General features: G+C 37.6%; 2 protein-coding genes across 5 annotated transcripts; both read right to left on the reverse strand.

The window, feature by feature from the left end:
- Positions 1 to 2604: 2604 nt before the first annotated feature.
- Positions 2605 to 3564, reverse strand: tas2r201.1 (taste receptor, type 2, member 201, tandem duplicate 1). Its single transcript, XM_026270864.1, has one exon. It carries the CDS (start codon positions 3547 to 3549, stop codon positions 2605 to 2607), a length of 945 nt encoding a protein of 314 aa, XP_026126649.1. The 5' UTR covers positions 3550 to 3564.
- A 2761-nt stretch (positions 3565 to 6325) lies between these two features.
- Positions 6326 to 17900, reverse strand: heg1 (heart development protein with EGF-like domains 1). 4 transcript variants are annotated; one of them, XM_026271477.1, is made up of 14 exons: positions 17423 to 17899; positions 14393 to 15450; positions 12970 to 14293; positions 12128 to 12235; positions 11708 to 11830; positions 11504 to 11595; positions 11275 to 11330; positions 10243 to 10403; positions 9899 to 10033; positions 9728 to 9776; positions 8806 to 8843; positions 8481 to 8568; positions 8188 to 8365; positions 6326 to 7729 (listed from the first exon to the last, which is right to left on the reverse strand). In XM_026271477.1, exons 1-14 carry the CDS (start codon positions 17694 to 17696, stop codon positions 7586 to 7588), a joined length of 3828 nt encoding a protein of 1275 aa, XP_026127262.1. In that variant the 5' UTR covers positions 17697 to 17899; the 3' UTR covers positions 6326 to 7585. The 4 variants fall into 4 exon arrangements, 3 of the variants coding, with proteins under 3 accessions (XP_026127262.1, XP_026127261.1, XP_026127260.1); XM_026271476.1 differs by having other exon boundaries at positions 9728 to 9770; positions 12970 to 15450; positions 17423 to 17900; XM_026271475.1 differs by having other exon boundaries at positions 12970 to 15450; positions 17423 to 17898.
- Between the last annotated feature and the right edge of the window lie 885 nt (positions 17901 to 18785).

An 18785-nucleotide genomic window follows, 5' to 3' on the forward strand; every position in this document is an offset into this window, starting at 1 on the left:
AATAAATAAATAAATTTGTAAAAATGAAAACATGATTCAATATTCAGTCTTCAATCAAATTATTTACAGCATTTACTATTTTGCATAAAGAGGAAAAGTGAGTTTGTGGTTTGCAAATGTCAACCCAATTACATATCCATTCAAATATCTGCAAATTCTATTCTTATACTGAAAGTTTTAGTTACATCATTTTAACCACAAGCCATTTTCAGTATTGTCACTGAATCACATGTGGATGTGGCTGAAAACATCCATATTTTAGAACATTTTAGACTGATTTAGTTTGAGTGCTGCTCCAACATCGTTTCCAACAGTCCTACAGATCCATCTGCTGGCAAAAGTGAGATAATTTAAACTGAATGATTAGGACAAAAGGACTTTCCAAGTTGTCATGAGCCACCCTGAAGCGAGAAAGAAGAGGACACCATGATTGTCACTTTCATCATCTGCTTTTTACGAAGAGCAGAGAAAGAGCTTCCATTCTCCTCCATTCTCCTTATGTGATTCCACAAGTAGACAACAGTCGCACCGCTCGATGACAGCATAATGCCCAGACAAAGCAAAAAATAGCAACATCTCATCCAAAAGTCATTGATAATATGTAGATTCCTAAATCTGGTGTTTCACTGGTGATGTTCACATGAATTGTTGGCTGCTAAGTACACAAAGAGTCTGATGTGCTTCTTTATCCGGATCAAAAAAGGCCGCCGTACAGGAAAAATGTTGAAGTAGAAACACACATTCAGAACAAGAGAGGCAGTAAAACCAGTCCACATGGCAAAGAGAAGACCGGCTGCTAAAAGAAAGTGAATCCATGAACCTGGATAAACAAATAAAAATAAAATATTAAAAATGTTAAGAGTAAGATTGCATCTAATAAGATTTATTAGTAAAAGTGTGCATAGGGTTCATGCACCCTGTTAGGTTTTGCGACTGCAGTCATGAAAACAAACTGAGATGAAATCAAGCAGTCCAGACATGCCATGAGATATAGTTGGTATATTTATGGCAAACTGTCAGGTGAAAACATACTTGTACATATTACCTACAGAATGCAACATATCTTGTATGCTTTTAATTAATAGACTGTGATGTGAAATAAAAAGATGGAGGCATTTCCTGAGATCTTCTGTCAATGTTTGTTATGTTTTCTTCTGGCTGAGTGCTTGTATAGGCTTGAAATGCAGGAAAGCACCTTGTTCGAACGCTTCAGCTGCTCTGAACAAAGATTGGTTGTAACATGCATTCATTCCAGCAGGTGGGACTAGAACTACTGAATTAAGAGCTGAAACAACATGGCACGTCACCAATAAATAATTATCTCATTTTAGAAAATAACTTTTGCACATATATTTCTAAGAGTAACAAATGTCACATAACACATGAAACAATACTAAAGATTAGAACAAAAACAAACAATTAAATACTTAAATAACTATTTTCTTTTCATATGTAGTAGGCCTATCCTACTTAAAATAAAAAGTATGTATTATATTTTATATATATAGAAAAAAAAAGAGTATGTGATAACTGAAGTATTGATAAAGCAAACAATAAATAGCTACCTTAGCCCTGAATAAAGTTCAACATAACAGTAAGCAATATCTGAATTTTACACTCTGTTTGCATTAGAGTCTGTTCAGTATATTTCTGAATAACCATGGAAATTCAGTTTAAAAATGATTTGAAGCTAAATCAATCAATCAGTAATCAAACCATTTGACATACAAAGTGAATTTGTGGTTTGCAAATTTCTTTGAGGGTACAATGATCCATGCAATTTTCAGCAAATTATGTTTAATTTTATTAATGGGATAGTTCGCCCAAAAATGAAAATTCTGTCATTAATTACTAACCTTCCTGTCGTTCCAAACCCGTAAGACCTTTGTTCATCTTCGGAACACAAATGAAGATATTTTTGATGGAACCTGAGAGCGCTCTGACCCTCCATTGACAGCAATGTTATTACCACAATGAACGCACAGAAACGTTGTGAGTACATCTGTAAAATAGTCCATGTGACATCAGAGGTTCAACTGTAATTTTATGAAGCTACGAGAATACTTCATGATCACAAAGAAAACAATATTAACAATTTATTGTCCCCGAGTTACCGTCTTCCACCATTTTGGAGAGTTTCCTTTGAGCACAGAAATTATTGTTTTCTTTCCGCACAGAAAGTATTCTCGTAGCTTCATAAAATTACAGTTGAACCCCTGATGTCACAAGGACTATTTTAATGATGTCCTTGCTCCATTTCTGTGCATTGATCATGGTAATATCATTGCTGTCCTTAGAGGGTCAGAGAGCTCTCAGATTCCATCAAAAATATTATAATTTGTGTTACGAGTTTAGAACGACACAAGGGTTAGTAATTTATGACATTTTTGGTTGAACTATCCTTTTTACAGGTCTAATCTAAAAGTAACAATGTCAACCACAAATTTTTAGACAAATAAAAAAAATAACTATATAAATAAATAAAAGTTATTGAACTATAAATTACTTAATGCACATGAAAATGTTTAACATCCACCCACGCTTCCCTTTGAATCAAGATTATAAAAAAGTGCTGGTAGAAGCGGCATCACCTAAACTGACCGATTAGAGAAGATGACATATCAGGGTTTGTAGTTTTCTGCCAATATTTTTAGCCATTTGGTAGAAGTTTGCCTGAGAAACACCTAAAAGGATGGCTGATCCAAGAGAATACACTGCCATGACAGTGCAAATCAAATGGCCCTGCTGATCCACAAAACCAGCAAAATACGACAAGAGCTCTTCTGTCATGAGCCACCCTGAAGCGAGAAAGAAGAGGACACCATGTATAATGCCCAAGATTGCCACTTTCATCTGTTGCTTTTTACGAAGAGCAGAGAAAGAGCATCCATTCTTCTCCATTCTCTTTATGTGATTCCACAAGTAGACAACAGTCGCACCGCTCGATGCCAGCATAATGCCCAGACAAAGCAAAAAATAGCAACATCTCATCCAAAAGTCTATGTGTGTTAATATGTAGATTCCTAAATCTGGTGTTTCACTGGTGATGTTCACATGAATTGTTGAATTCAAGTTCATTGCAGAAAGTTCCAAGATAACGCGTACAAGGAATTCAGACAGAAAGAAGAGTCTGTCGACAAATAATGCCAAGTACACAAAGAGTCTGATGTGCTTCTTTATCCGGATCAAAAAAGGCCGCCGTACAGGAACTATCTGGAAGTAGAAACACACATTCAGAGCAAGAGAGGCAGTAAAACCAGTCCACATGGCAAAGAGAAGACCGGCCTCTAAAAAAATGTGAATCCATGAACCTAGATCGAAAAAGTTGGAATAAACTAATAAAAGGTTTAAAATGTTAAGAACAAGACTGCATCCAATAAGAGACCACAGTAATACATTAAGCAGCGGCTTTATGCTGTTTGCTGGTCCTTTCTGAGAAAAAATCATACAGTAGGCAAAAAAAATATTCAGCAGAATAGTGGCAATAGAAACGGGAACATTTACTATGGCAAATGCCACCATGCTCATGTTAACAATAAACGAAAACATTTTTTTCCAGTGGCCTCTAAGAGGAAGATATTTATTTTATGTACAAAGGTAGTGTGAAGGCTCCTCCCCTAATTTAAATACATTTAGAATGGGGGACAGTGACATCTGCAAAAACTAGGCTATGTAAAATCTGAGTAATGAAACATGACATTTGGATTAAGCTATGGGGGGACATAAATATTTATTAAGTTCAGCTCTTCTCTACATTTCAACGTACAACATAATAGTTTCGGTCTGAACCATTTCCTTACTGTGGTCAATTTGATGTTAATGCTTCGTGATTTTAAATGCATTTACTCTGGTCTGTGGAGCATGACTCCCATCCATCTGCATTTATTTGCATTTCTAAAACCAGAGGGCACCACTTGACAAACGACACTGGTACACAAATGGTTTCAAAATTGTTATTTACGGTCACTGTCTCATTTAGACTACTTACCCTCACATCGTTTCCAAAAATGTATGACTTTTTTTTCTGTGCAAATTTTATTTTAATAGAATACACTGGACAAATGTAAAAATTAGGCGGCATAAAAGTCATTGTAGGACTCGTACACTACAGGTGCTGTAGAATATCATCAAAAAGTTCCATTCAAAAAGTGAAACTTGTATATTGGCTGGTATCATTCATTACACACAGACTGATATATTGCTTTTAATTTTGATGATTATATCTGACAACTAAGAAAATCCCAAATTCAGTATCTCAGAAAATTAGAAAATTACTTAAGACCAATACAAAGAAAGGATTTTTAGAAATATTGGCCAACTGAAAAGTATGAACATGAAAAGTATGAACATGAAAAGTACTCAATACTTAGTTGAGGCTCATTTTCACTGCTCAGGTGTTATGAGAGCCCAGGTTGCTCTGATAGTGGCCTTCAGCTCTTCTGCATTCTTGGGTCTGGCATATCGCATCTTCCTCTTCACAATACCCCTTAGATTTTCTATGGGGTTAAGGTCAGGCAAGTTTGCTGGTCAGTTAAGAACAGGGATACCATGGTCCTTAAACCAGGTACTGGTAGCTTTGGCACTGTGTACAGGTGCCAAGTCCTGTTGGAAAATGAAATCTGCATCTCCATAAAGTTGGTCAGCAGCAGGAAGCATGAAGTGCTCTAAAACTTCTTTGTATACAGCTGCGTTGACCTTGGACCTCAGAAAACACAGTGGACCAACACCAGCAGATGACATGACACCGCAAACCATCACTTCCTGCAGAAACTTTACACTGGACCTCAAACAACGTGGATTCTGTGCCTCTCCTCTCTTCCTCCAGACTCTGGGACCCTGATTTTGAAAGGAAATGCTAAATTTACGTTCATCAGAGAACAAAACTTTGGATATCTCTTTGTGAATCTACCCCACATTTTTGAATGGGTTTTGTTTCACAATCCTCTCCAGGCTGCGGTTTTCCCTATTGCTTGTACACTTTTCTCTACCACATCTTTTCCTTCCCTTCACCTCTCTATTAATACGCTTGGACACAGAGATCTGTGAACAGCCAGCCTCTTTTGCAATGACCTTTTGTGTCTTGTCCTCCTTGTGCAAGGTGTCAATGGTCGTCTTATGAACACCCGTAAAGTCAGCAGTCTTCCCCATGATTGTGTAGCCTACAGAACTAGACTGAGCGACCATTTAAAGTCCTATTGAACCTTTTCACAATATTCAAATTTTCTGAGATAATGAACTTGGGATTTTCCTTACATGTCAGTTATAAATCAAAATTAAAAGAAATAAACATTTAAAATATATCAGTCTGTGTGTAATGAATGCATATAGTATACAAGTTTCACTTTTTGAATGGAATTAGTGAAATAAATCAACTTTTTGATCATATTCTAATTATATGACCAGCACCTGTACAGTATATTCAAAGTGAAGTGTGATCCACTGCTCTTGCTGTGCTCTCAAATCAAATTTGCATTAGACATTAGACACATTCGTGTTTGGCGCCAATGGCGTTGAAGCACCTTTTTGTAGTTTTGTAGTAAAGATATTTTTTGCAGTCTATTTTGTAATTTCTATAGAAGTAAAAACTATTAGAGATAAACTGTTTAACTTAAGTTTGTTCCTTAAACAAAGCTATAATATGGTTGAATACTTTGAATTTAGAGTATAATATATAACCATGGACCACAAAACCAGTCATAAGAATCTTTATTTAGGTTTATACATAATTAAAAAAGCTGAATAAATAAGCTTTCCATTGATGTATGGTTTGTTAGGATAGGACAATATTTGGCCAAGATGCAACTATTTGAATATCTGGAATCTGAGGGAGCAAAATGCATATTATTACTAATCATAAATTAAGATTTGATATATTTATGGAAGGAAATTTACAAAATATCTTCATGGAACATGATCTTTACTTAATAGCCTAAGTTTTTTTGACATAAAAGAAAAATGTATCATTTTGACCCATACAATGTATAGTTGTCTAAAAACGTCAGTGCAACTTCAGACTGGTTTTGTGGTCCAGGGTCACACACTTAATAAAGTGTAAATTATCTAGTTGTCAGTTGCAAAAAGTTGTTCTCGATGATTTTATGCTGTACATGTTAATGTACAACTTTCCAAATATAAAGATCCTTCATTATGCTTACATTAGAAAAGGCTAAAAGTTTTCAAAGGAAAAAAAACAACTAGCAGATGACAACAAATTTTAAGGTAAGCTTGGTCTTTTAAGGCTGGGCTTAGTAAATGGTCCATTATTAATTTTGAAAGTAAATTGTTGTTTAATATTTAAGAAATGAACAATTACATTAAACACAAACATAAGAAATCATACTTTATTTCTATTTTATTTTACAATACACTTCTGACTACAACGCCAGATTCAAGTGTCCATCCACAGAGGAGGGGAAAAATGCTAATGAGGAAAGCGGTGTCTGATATTAAAGATTACAAATAAAGCACATCTCACAAGAACACACGCAAGCTAAAATAAAATGGCCACCTGGAACCAGGTGAAGTCCATCCTCTCATGCACCACCAAGCATCCATACAAACACATGGGAGGTCCTCAGATCATACTACAGTATCTTAATCTGATACAGAACATTTAAATAAAATAAATAAGCAAACAAACAAGGCAGCACTGTGTTTTATGATTATTACTGTTGTTCAAACAAACTGTAATACCGTGTGGCAATATTTGCTACATTTCACACGAATGCTGCATCCAGTAATATGTTTTCAAAATCCTACCAGCTTTTACACAGGTTTAGTTCTCCAGCGTAAATCTCACAACATTTCTCTGATAAAAACTATACCACTACAAAGCATTAAAGGGATGGTTTACCCCAAAAATGTAAGAATGTACAACGTATTGTTTTAAACACACACACAAAAAAAATGTTTACATTGCTCTATTCCATACAGTGTAGGTGAATGGGACGAGGGGCTGTTAAGCTCCAAAAAACACCATAAAACATACTGATAATGGTCTATAAGACCAAGGAATCAAAGGTATACATGTTTTGGGAGAGTACATGATATCAGAGTTTTCATTTTGGAGTGAACCATCTCTTTAACTTTTGATTACCATACACAAACACACATACAGATACCCCATCGCACACAAAACACAGTACAAACCAGCTGGTACATTATTCCAAGTATAAATATGATACATTTATGGCTTTTTCCATTTGAGATAATATCTGTTTGAGGAGTTCATAGTGCAAACTTTTATAATATAAAAGTTATACTGTAGCAAGGGCATCTTAATATGTTATTCTAATTTCACTGCCTTCCACTTAAGAATAAACGCTCTGCGAGGAGCTATGAGAAGATCAGTTCATTAGCTCCACACCAGAAACTAAAGTCTTACTGTTTTCAAATGCTAAATTGACCCAGACAGGCCTCTGCGGCTTTCTTCCAGTCTCACAGATAATGGTCTTTTTCTGCCAGCTCATTTTCACATTCAAAGGCAAAAAGTGGTCAGTATCCAGCTCCAGGATCTGCGGCAGGTCCAACCATGCCGAAAGAGCTTATATGCAGTATCAAATTGCACGCCTGCTGGCTAAGGCCGTCAGAAGTAGTCCCTTCGCCGTGAATCGTCGCTTAAGAAGGAAGGGTTCCACTGAGCTGGGTAGATGCAGGAATGCCTCGAACCGGGGAGACCGGAGAATGGATACAGGCCATTACGCTCCAGGTCAGCGTTCCTAAGTGCAGGCTGAGAGAGAACAGCAATCACATATTAGCTGATCATGTGGAAAATCCACGAACTTAGGATGTGCATGACCAAGTGAAGTGTTTGTCTGCCACAAAATAAAAAAAATTAAATAGCTATTGCAACTTTTTATCTCACAATTCTGACTGTGAGCTTTAAAATTCAGACTTCCTACAATTTCTGAGAAAAAAAAGGCACAATTGCAAGATGTTAAAGTTACCAATAACAAAAAAGTCTGAATGGTGAAATCTAAACTTTAATTTAATTTTTTTAATGTTTTTATTCCATTGTATAAAATATCTTCCATATAAGAAGCATTAAAAAAAACAAAGCTTCTATGAATGTCGTGATTCATTTCTGATTTTATAATTCACTATAAATGATCAATGAAATGAGTTTAAACTGCTTGATCAAATGTCAAATCAAACAAAAGCTTACGACAGGTGCACATGATCACCTACCGAGTAATAAATGTCTGTCATTTGCAGGAGATTTTTGGTACTGCCGTTCTCCTGCATCTCGATAGTCTCTCGGCCCCACTCCATAGACACACGATTACTCTTAGGAAACTCTGAGTAGGGCGACATCTGAAGGTCTCCACTTTTGAAAATGATTTTGTTAATGTCATTTTTGTCCTTTCTGAGGATGCAGAGAGCAAAATATATTTGAGACATTTTTGTAGTTTAAAACTTCCCAAGATATTTATCTATAAAAAAAGATTTAAAAAAAATGCATATTTTTTTCTAGATCTTACTTGCAGCAGGTGACTATAAGTGCAATGATGACAATTAACAGAAGAGCTCCTCCAGCAGGAAAGACCACCACAGCTATCAGCTTATAGACTATTAAACACAAGATCATTTTAGTGACAAAGATTATTATTTTTTTTACATTGAAACACCTAACCCACCTAACCCGATCCTTTAAGTTTGAAAATAATACAATTTAACTGAACATTTTTCACAAGCTTTATACATCAGGCTCTAAATAATTAAATTATAAAAATAAAGCTATTTTTAAATATTTTAATATCAAAGATTATCAATAAAAATATAATGTAAATTAAAATAAAATCTTACAATTACTGCAGTTGAAACCTCCAAATCCAAAAATGCACCTAGAAGAAAAAAAAAAAATATATATATATATTTTTTTTTTCTGCAAAAACACATATGTACAAACCAAAAAGCAACTTACAATTGTGGAATACATAAAGCGATTCATCTTAAAGAGGCTAAGTGCTCATAATACCAAGTTTTACCAAGTTTAAGTACAAGCTAGAAAGGGAAGGAATAATTAAAGAGAGGATGAAGTAGTGTCGAAAGAGATGAGCTTTCAGCTGTTGCTTGAAAATTGTAAGGGTAATACCTGTATATACTACCAGACAAAATTGATTAAACTTGTTTCCCATGATCTTTTTAAACCTTTGATCTAAGGGCTTATCCTTAAATGCCTGAAAATGGAAATAGAGGAGTTGGACCGTAAAGTGAAGGAAATCAGCCAAATAGTGACAAACATGCCCAGCATAAATGAAAATGCTCAAAAGTGTTTAAAAAGCATCTCAGGTGCCACCTCATGAAATTCAGAGAAAGCCCAGGGTGGTTAAAGCTGTAATCTAAGAAAAAAGTGGCTAAGAAGCTAGAAGAAGCTAAAATCTGAGATTTTATCTAATACTAGAACCATAAAAAAAAAAAAATAAAGAAAGAAAGAAGTTAACTGAAATGTATTATTTATTTATATTTTAATTATTTTATTTTGTTTGATTTAGTTTAAAGAACTAAAACTGAAAAACCTAAAAATCTAATATAAAATATTCCATAAAAATATGGAAAGAATATGGAAAAATATGATAGTACATCAATGATACTAAAATGACGCTGGCCAAAATACAAGATCTTTGAACATTTTAACTACTTCATACTCTGTTTGTGCCATTTGATAGTTTTTAATGACTTTATTATTCTAAACTGTGGGGAAAATTCCTTACAAAGATATACTTACTCAACACAGCTCCCGTTAACAAGCATGAGTCCATCTCCACAGTCTAAAACTCAGTGAACAAAATCACAAATTCTAAAGGAGTAACTTGGCACTCATTTGCACAGTGGCGGGAAAGTCCCAGTTTAAATATATTCAATCAAAGAACTGAAAAGACACAAGCATAGGTTGTACCTCTGCAGGTCATGTCCTCTGGGTTCTTTTTAAAGTATCCTGGTTTGCACTGACAGTACGGGGTCCCGCTAGATTCCTTGCACTCAGAGTACTGAAAATCACACTTGGTCTTCTGGGCCGAACACAGGCTCTCCGCTAAACAGAAAGAAGTGCTTCAGACCAAATGGCTTTCCAAAATATTATTTTAGGGGCTAAGAGAGCCCCCCTTCAGTAATGGGTTATCTGAGTGTATTGCGTGACTGGTATTATCATATCTTTGAAGTGGTGGAGTAGAGTGAGATTAGACCAGAAGGGGATGGCTTTGAGATAACAGTATGATGTAGACAGTGAGCGCTGAATGGTACCTTGATAGGAGAGATGGTGCTGAAGCTTAATGGTGCAGTGCGAGTACGTCCGGCTGCAGTTGCTCAGGGACATCTGGATGCTGTTGAAGACATCCGTGCTGGTCACATTGGTGGAGAGTGAAAACATGCTCACCGCTGAGATCTGCACGTCTCCTCCATCTCTGCACAAGGAATATGCATTCACATGTGAGAACAAAGAAAAATCCTGCCCTGAATCGAAGTTTAAAACGAGACATTGCATATAAGAGTAATATTACTGAATAATATGAATTACTCTGCAACAGGTACTGTAGGTGATCTGAAGAAATTTTCTACTGATAACATTAGTACACTATATTAGTTTGGGGTCAGTAAAGAAATGCTTTTATTCAGGAAGGATGTATTAAATTGATTTATAATGTTACATAAAATTTATATTTTAAATAAATGCCGTTCTTTCTATACATCAAAGAATCCTTAAAGTATTAAAGCTTCTGCAAAAATATTAAGCATCACAACTGTTTACATTACAACATTAGAAATTTCTGGAAAAGATCATGTAACACTGAGAATTTTTTAATGCATTAAAATAGAAAATATTTAGACTGTAATTGTAAATAATAAAAAATACAGTTTTTGATATTTTTGATCAAATAAATGCAGACTTGGTGAGCACTACTACATTTCTAAAAATGCTGTAATATATTTTTGGAGAATCCATTTAATTTTTCTAATTAATCATTTTTATTAAATATTAAAATGGTATCAAATCAGCTTTATATTACAACCCTTAAAACAAAGTTATTTCATGTTTGAGACAAATCTTTGTATTTTTTTTTTTTTCATTAGTCTCTTTAAACAGACCTGCCTACTGATAGCTGCACAAATATATCTAAAGGATCATGTGACACTGAATAAGTGGTGTAGCAAAATGTATAGAAAAGATATTGATGCTTGGTTGACACATCAGTAGCTGTATGGTACAGTTGATTTTTAGTGCAACGTATGACCCATTCCTGCTGGGTCTCTGAAAGACAGAATGTAGAAACGTACTTTTTATGTAAAGTGGAACGCCGGTAGCCATTGAAGACGGAGAGCGAGGCATTGAGCTGAAAAACGATACACAAATGTATAATATTAACCTCAACTCCATGTTCAGGACATCACATTATAAATCTGCAACTAATTTCATTCTCTAATTCTATAATGGTTTCTGCATTAGCTGATGGGCTGTGGGTCTTGTGGAGAAGTCAGGTGTGTGATGCAGTACAATGTTGCATACCAGCTGTAAAATCTCTCTGTGCAGCTCATGCGAACCTGAGCTTCTGAGATGCATTGAGGTGTTGACGGTGAAGGTGCCCAAAAATGTCTTCACTGCAGGGTAAAGCCAAAGCAAACATAATAAGGTTATCTTAGCATAATCACCAAATTATATTTATGCACTATTTTATACACATTATTTTATTGAGGACAACTGACCACTTACCTTGCGTACAACTGCGGCCATCCTCCAAGTCAAAGCCCAGGGCACACTGACAGCTGAAAGAGCCACCAGTGTTGACACACACTGAATCCTTTGGGCACGGACTATTCACACACTCATCCACATCTACAGAAAAACACACAGCCTAATCAATCAGTGTACATTTTTGTCACAAACCCTCGTGAAAATTACAAGACACTGGACATTACTAGTTTAAAAGAAATGGAAAACAATACATAACGTATTGAATGCATTTAAATTAATATAATTTCATCTATTTATGCTATATTATATTCTAGTGAGTAGCATATAAGGTAAGTTGATTGCTGTTCCTGTTTGTCACTGCACTTTTAATATTCAGTCGATGAAAGATGAAAGATGGTCCAGTCTGGTTGTTCGTGTATATTTAGGTAGGCTTCTTACGTTCCGTGCAGAAGGGTCCTGTCCATGCAGGCAGACACTGACAGTGGGAACTTCCCTTAGCTGATCTAACACAGTGGCCTCCATTTGCACAAAGCCCACACACGTGATCTACAGAGGAGAAAGAGATGGCTTGAAAGCAAATGAACAGGTGAATTTACAATGTCTATAACTGTAAACAACAGTTAACAAAGAATATTTATTTTTGCAAAAATCACGTTTACGACACTAGTGTGGTTGCCAGAGTGGTTATGAGGAATCTTTAACCCTATGCTCTAGTTACTAGAGTGATGCTCAAGAGTTTTATGATCTGCTAAATAAAAACTTAAAACCTTAACACTAAAAAAACACCATTAATTTGACTGTTTAATGTAATCTTTATGAAATGTTAAAATTAATGTCTATTTTTCATACAGTACATTATACTGCGGTGATGCATTAATTCGCTTGTAGCATTTCAGTATAGTTCTTTTTAGACAAATGCACACTACTATTCAAACTCTAGGGTCTTTGAGTTTTAGGGTTTTTATAAGTAGCTGCTTATGCTCGCCAGTGCTGAATTTATTTGATAAAAAAAAAAAATCAAAACGTAAAAAAAGGAACTTTTAAAAAAGCAGCATGTATTTTAGAAAAAAAAAAAAATCATATGTAACATTATAAATGTATTTAATAATAACTTGTTAATGGTAGCACATATACATTTATTATTGCACATTTATCTGTTAAAGCCAGGCCAGAACTGAAATATCACTGACTCCTCAACAAGCACCATTAATACCAGAAAAATGATGATTTTAATGATGCTATTTGCAAGTCACTGTATAAGTACTAAAAGTCGAACATACCTGGAGATGCTGTTGACTTAAATGGCATCTGTGTGGTTGTCATTCCCATCTCTGTTGTGCTTCTGTCCGTGTGATTCCGGGTGGTTTCCAGCACAGTGGTTTTGGTTGGGGTGCTCTTGCTGTAAGGTGTTGTTGCACGTCTGCCATGCGCAGTCGTGTTCCCTGGTGTTGCCGTGCTGGTTTCTAAGTGCAAGGTGGTGACATCAGCAGAATCAGATGTACTCGGTGCCTGTGGTCCACCAGTATTGGAGGTAAGCGGACGTTGGGCTGTGGTGGGTGTCGTCCGCAGTACCGGAAAAATATCTGTGGTAGCGATGGTAGTGTGTTCTGTTTGGACTTGCGGTGTGGTACTCGTTTGGAGCTGATGGGTGGTGACGGGAGGAATCATTGTAGTGAAACTGTTGGTAGAACTGTAAACAGTTGATGCCTCATCAGTGGCTTCCTCTGTAACATGTGGCCTATGAGTTGTTGGCATGGCAGATGTTGGCACCACTTCTGTGTTGGTCGGATCATCAGTTTTTGGGACGAAGGGTGGTTTTCCAGCATGGAACTTTGTAAATGAGTCATCAGTTGTGGTGGCTACATCTTCGGGCACTGGGGGTGCAGTGGTCAAGCCCTGAATGGTTGTCTTCTCCATTGTATGGGTCGGAGACCCTTCGAGCTCCTCACGGCCAGTTGAGCTGACAGATCCAGTAGAAAACTCAGTGGAGGCATCAGGATCCAGGGAATTAGTCATTGTGGAATGTCGGCTCTGTTGGGATGTACTAGTGGCATTGTGGCCACCGGAGGTAAAAGGTGGGATAGATGACACAGAGTGACTGGTTTCTGTATAAGATGTCCCACCACTCATCGATGTGGTGTCCATTTCCCCTTGATCTCTGTTGATTGTTGTAAGAGGGGGTGTTGAATTTGGATTGTCATTATCAGACACCTGTTGAAAAGTCTGTCCTGTGACACTGGATTGTCCCGTCTGTGACTCAGTGCCATGGGAAAACGTTGACTGCTCAGTCTCCAAAGAGTGGCCTTGAGTTGCATTGGTGGCATTATGATCTTCAAAAGTAGGTTCAGTCTGTTCATGCAATGTAGATACATCTTCTACGGTTTCCTTCTTGCCCTGGGTGGCTCCTGATGTTCTCACTTCCCAGCTGGAGGTTTGAAAGACAGCATCCGAGGAGTTGGAGTTCTCGGTGTACGCAGAGGTGCTGTTGGAGGTCACCGAGAGGACCGTGTGTTCTCTGACTCGGTTGGTTGTGGAAATGTAGGTGCTATCAGTGTGAGAGACAGAGTCAGTGGTGTCAATTTCTTTTAGATCCGTCACGGGAACCTCTCGCACTGTTCGAGCCTCTGTAACGGGATGGTGGCTGGTGATGCTCTGTGATGCTGCTGATGGAGCCTCCCAATGGTCTGTGGCATTATGGGTAAACTCTCGCACTGTTCGAGCCTCTGTAACGGGATGGTGGCTGGTGATGCTCTGTGATGCTGCTGATGGAGCCTCCCATTGGTCTGTGGCATTATGGGTAAACTCTCGCACTGTTCGAGCCTCTGTAACGGGATGGTGGCTGGTGATGATCTGTGATGCTACCGATGGAGCCTCCCATTGGGCTGTGGCATTATGGGTAAACTCTCGCACTGTTCGAGCCTCTGTAACGGGATGGTGGCTGGTGACGCTCTGTGATGCTGCTGATGGAGCCTCCCATTGGCCTGTGGCATTATGGGTAAACTCTCGCACTGTTCGAGCCTCTGTAACGGGATGGTGGCTGGTGATGCTCTGTGATGCTGCTGATGGAGCCTCCCATTGGTCTGTGGCATTATGGGTAAACTCTCGCACTGTTCGAGCCTCTGTAACGGGATGGTGGCTGGTGATGCTCTGTGATGCTGCTGATGGAGCCTCCCATTGGTCTGTGGCATTATGGGTAAACTCTCGCACTGTTCGAGCCTCTGTAACGGGATGGTGGCTGGTGATGCTCTGTGATGCTGCTGATGGAGACTCCCATTGGTCTGTGGCATTATGGGTAAACTCTCGCACTGTTCGAGCCTCTGTAACGGGATGGTGGCTGGTGATGCTCTGTGATGCTACTGATGGAGCCTCCCATTGTTCTGTGGCATTATGGGTAAACTCTCGCACTGTTCGAGCCTCTGTAATGGGATGGTGGCTGGTGATGCTGTGTGATGCTACTGATGGAGCCTCCCATTGTTCTGTGGCATTATGGGTAAACTCTCGCACTGTTCGAGCCTCTGTAATGGGATGGTGGCTGGCGATGCTGTGTGATGCTACTGATGGAGCCTCCCATTGGTCTGTGGCATTATGGGTTAACTCTTGCACTTTTCGAGCCTCTGTAACGGGATGGTGGTTGGTGATGCTGTGCGATGCTGCTGATGGAGTTATCGCTTTGTCAGTCTGCAGATCTTCGGTGGCATCTTCCGAGGTCATCCTCCAGCCAGGTGTGTTTGCAGAGATGCCTAAAAGTTTTTCTAAATGTCCTGTTTTGGGGAAATAACAAACAATATATTGTAAACTATGTATTGTAAACTGAAACCAGCATTGAAAGTAATGGGGAAATTTGAGAAGCATGTCCACTAGGGTGCGCTTCATGTGGTGTGAGCCTTTGGAAACCTCATGAACTATGTGAGATGTTTTCAGAAGTGACTGCGGATGTAATGATTTTGGGTGGAGAACAATTGGCAGCCAAGCTCGTCTAACCTAACAAAAGCTTGGGCCCTAAAATTGGAGGGGATCTGACCCATTGGGACCTGCTGTTTCCTTCCTTCAGCTGACCTAGCAAAGTCCATATTACAGCATTGTAACTGCCTGCATGGAGTTCATACACATGCAAAACTATAAACAAGAGGACCTCTGATTATTCAAGCTAAGGTGGTTAAAACATAATGAGTAGCATTACCTTTATTGTCAACAAATCATCCTTAGATACTCCAATATGATACAAGTAAACAAAACTTGCTTTTTACCCAGTTAATAAAATATTTAGCAACTCTGATGCTGAATTCCCACTTCATTTTTTTATTTTATGTTAGTCACTTAACGTAAGTACAGTAAGATATATTTCTTGCTTTATTTCTTAGTGAAAAACTGCAACATGGCTCCGCTATGCATGGCTAAAAAAATCTAATCATAAGATACAACAATCAAACTTCTGGTTTGTAGCAATTCATTCAAATCTGAATGAGCTATTGTTAAATGAATGTTCCCAGCACAATATCTGTTGAAGTTGATCGTGGTGTGGAAAGCCATGATATGATTTTGGTTCATGTCACGATCCAAAGATTGACTCATTCACTGAAAATGTCTCTTTGGGCTTGCATTACAGGGATCTTTCGATTTTTCAGCTTACATTACATTCAGGGATATTTAGTAAGCTCAAACTGATGGGGACAAAGAAAGCCCTAAAAGCAAGAAGTTTCTGTAGAAAGTAGATTCATATGATCTGGGCAGTAATGTGTAAGATAAAACAGAAGTCAAATACAGTATTTTTCTGCCTAACCCAGTGCAGACTGATGCAAAAAGAAAGAATGGAGATTTTTGGGTTGGAAAACAAAATATTTCTCATCTCACAATTTATACTAACCTTTCTCATAGGTGTATCAAAATGTGTATCGTCACATTTCTCAGATATACATGTGAAAGTAAAGCTAGAATAATGCGTCACATAATCACAAATCCTCTTATGTCTTAAATGAGATACAAGGCTATAAATCCATATGGATTTTAAAGACCAATTCTAAAAGCCATACCTAGAAAGAGTGGCTAATGGTCAAAAATATTTTTATTTATAATAAAAGCAGAAAAGATTTTTAAATACCCATTTATTTAAATATATTTACTTAAAATTCACTACAAAATGTTTTAAAACAATGTATATCAGAACAAATTCACTGCATTTAATTATGTTTACTTAATTGCACACTTTATGCCAAAATGTCAACAGGACAAATGAAGGAGTGGAAGTTCTCTAAACAATCACCTACATAAACTGCAGATTGAAATGAATTCATTGGCTCAAGAAAGTGGAACAGTTGAATGGTCATGAGGTAAGGTCCTTCATTAAAAGAGATGCTCTTCCAAGTAATCTCATTAGTTCACAGACTTAATATACTTAATAAAACATAGTTGTCTTTATGATTACTACTACTAGGCCTACTACTAATAATAATGCATTGAATTGAGACATTTCTAAAATATAATAAATATATATTTAATATATATTGAAACATTTATTATTAGGCTTTCCTGATTTATACAGTTCAGTCTTCATCACATGAGCAACTTCTGAGTGGAGGTGGAATCTTTGCGATCTAAAACTGCAACGGTTTTGTTTCCAAAAGACTTCTCAGTTTGCTCTACTCTAGTTTAACTATAGATTAAGGCTCTAGCAGAACCAAGTGTGCTGCCTATCTAGACAGCACTTCTGGGCATCACAGAGCACGGAAGTCTCACCCTCTCGAGCCCCAGTGGTGGACACACTGACGGGGATGTCCGTCATCTCGTCCAGTCCAGTCGATAGATCCACGGCTGTCGCAGTGGCCTCTCTCCCCGGCCAGGAAGAGGTTTGTTTTAAACCAGTTCGGGTAAAAAAAGTTTCGGTAACTTTACTCAGTGGGTTATCGGTGTCCGCGTATGGAGAGAAAGTCTCGGCAATCACAGTATTTAGGACAAGCAGAAAGACCGTTAAAACCACACGGCAAGCGCGTCTCTCGACACACGTTTCCATTATAAAGGCGACCAGGCGTACTTCCTAATAAATAAAACGCCAAAGTGGTCCGGGTCACCATCGGGAAGTGAGTCCCTTTAACAGTTTCCCATGAGTAAATTCCTTCTGTTGGATTTAAAGTTGGAGATGAAGACTCGGAAGGGTTATATTTAATGCAGCTTGAGTGACAAACCGGAGCAGTGGGTGACTCCTCCCCTCAGGCGGGCGATAACGGTTTCCACCCCGTTCCTCTGGTTGAACGCACTTTCAAAAATATGTGCTCAATTCAGTTTATGACAGTCAAATGATGCCACAACAGGTGGAATTCTTAGTTTTGCCTCTTAAGTCTCAATCGAACACCAGTGCATTAACACTATGTAAAATAATTTGCTCCCAACTTTGAGACATTTCTTAATGCATTAGGACATGGGAGAAACACTCATATAACACATTAAATTACATTTACAACTGACACCAGTGATAATGCAACTTGGCAATCTTTTTATATATATATATATATTTTTTTTTTAAAGATCTGGCATTTCCTGGCAACATGAATGAGCATTAAACAGAGTTAAACTTCATGCACCTGAACTAGAAATGTAATCACAGCAGTGTATTCATTATTAATGTGAACTGCACTCTACTGTCATGGTAGACTTCTTTTAGAAAGCAAGGGGACCTGGGCTCAAATCCCAATCTTGCATATGGGATTGACAGATTACCGTGTAGTTTCACAGTATTGAAAAACAGCTTTTGATCAGCATGTTAAATCACTTTTGTTCCACTGAGAGAAGAAAAAAAGAAAAAAAAAAGTCTGAAGAGTTTGGTGCATGAACGTAAAGGTGAGCAGATGACATCAGATCTGCTGTTTTAAAGCAACTGATCTGTAGAAGCTGCATCTTGACTGCAATGTAAACAGACATGCAGCAAGCAAAAGGTTTGCATATTAAACCTAGGCTATATTAATTTAGCATTTCAATAATTAAACAAATTATTTGGAAGTTAAAAGTTCTTTTTGAAGAATTAAGTTGGCCAGAAATTTGAAAGGGGGCACATTCTAGTTTGAATGGTCACAACACTTCTGAGTGTTATGACCTCAGTGAGGTC

Source organism: Carassius auratus, chromosome 9 (assembly GCF_003368295.1).
Source record: "Carassius auratus strain Wakin chromosome 9, ASM336829v1, whole genome shotgun sequence".
Lineage (NCBI taxonomy): Eukaryota > Metazoa > Chordata > Actinopteri > Cypriniformes > Cyprinidae > Carassius > Carassius auratus.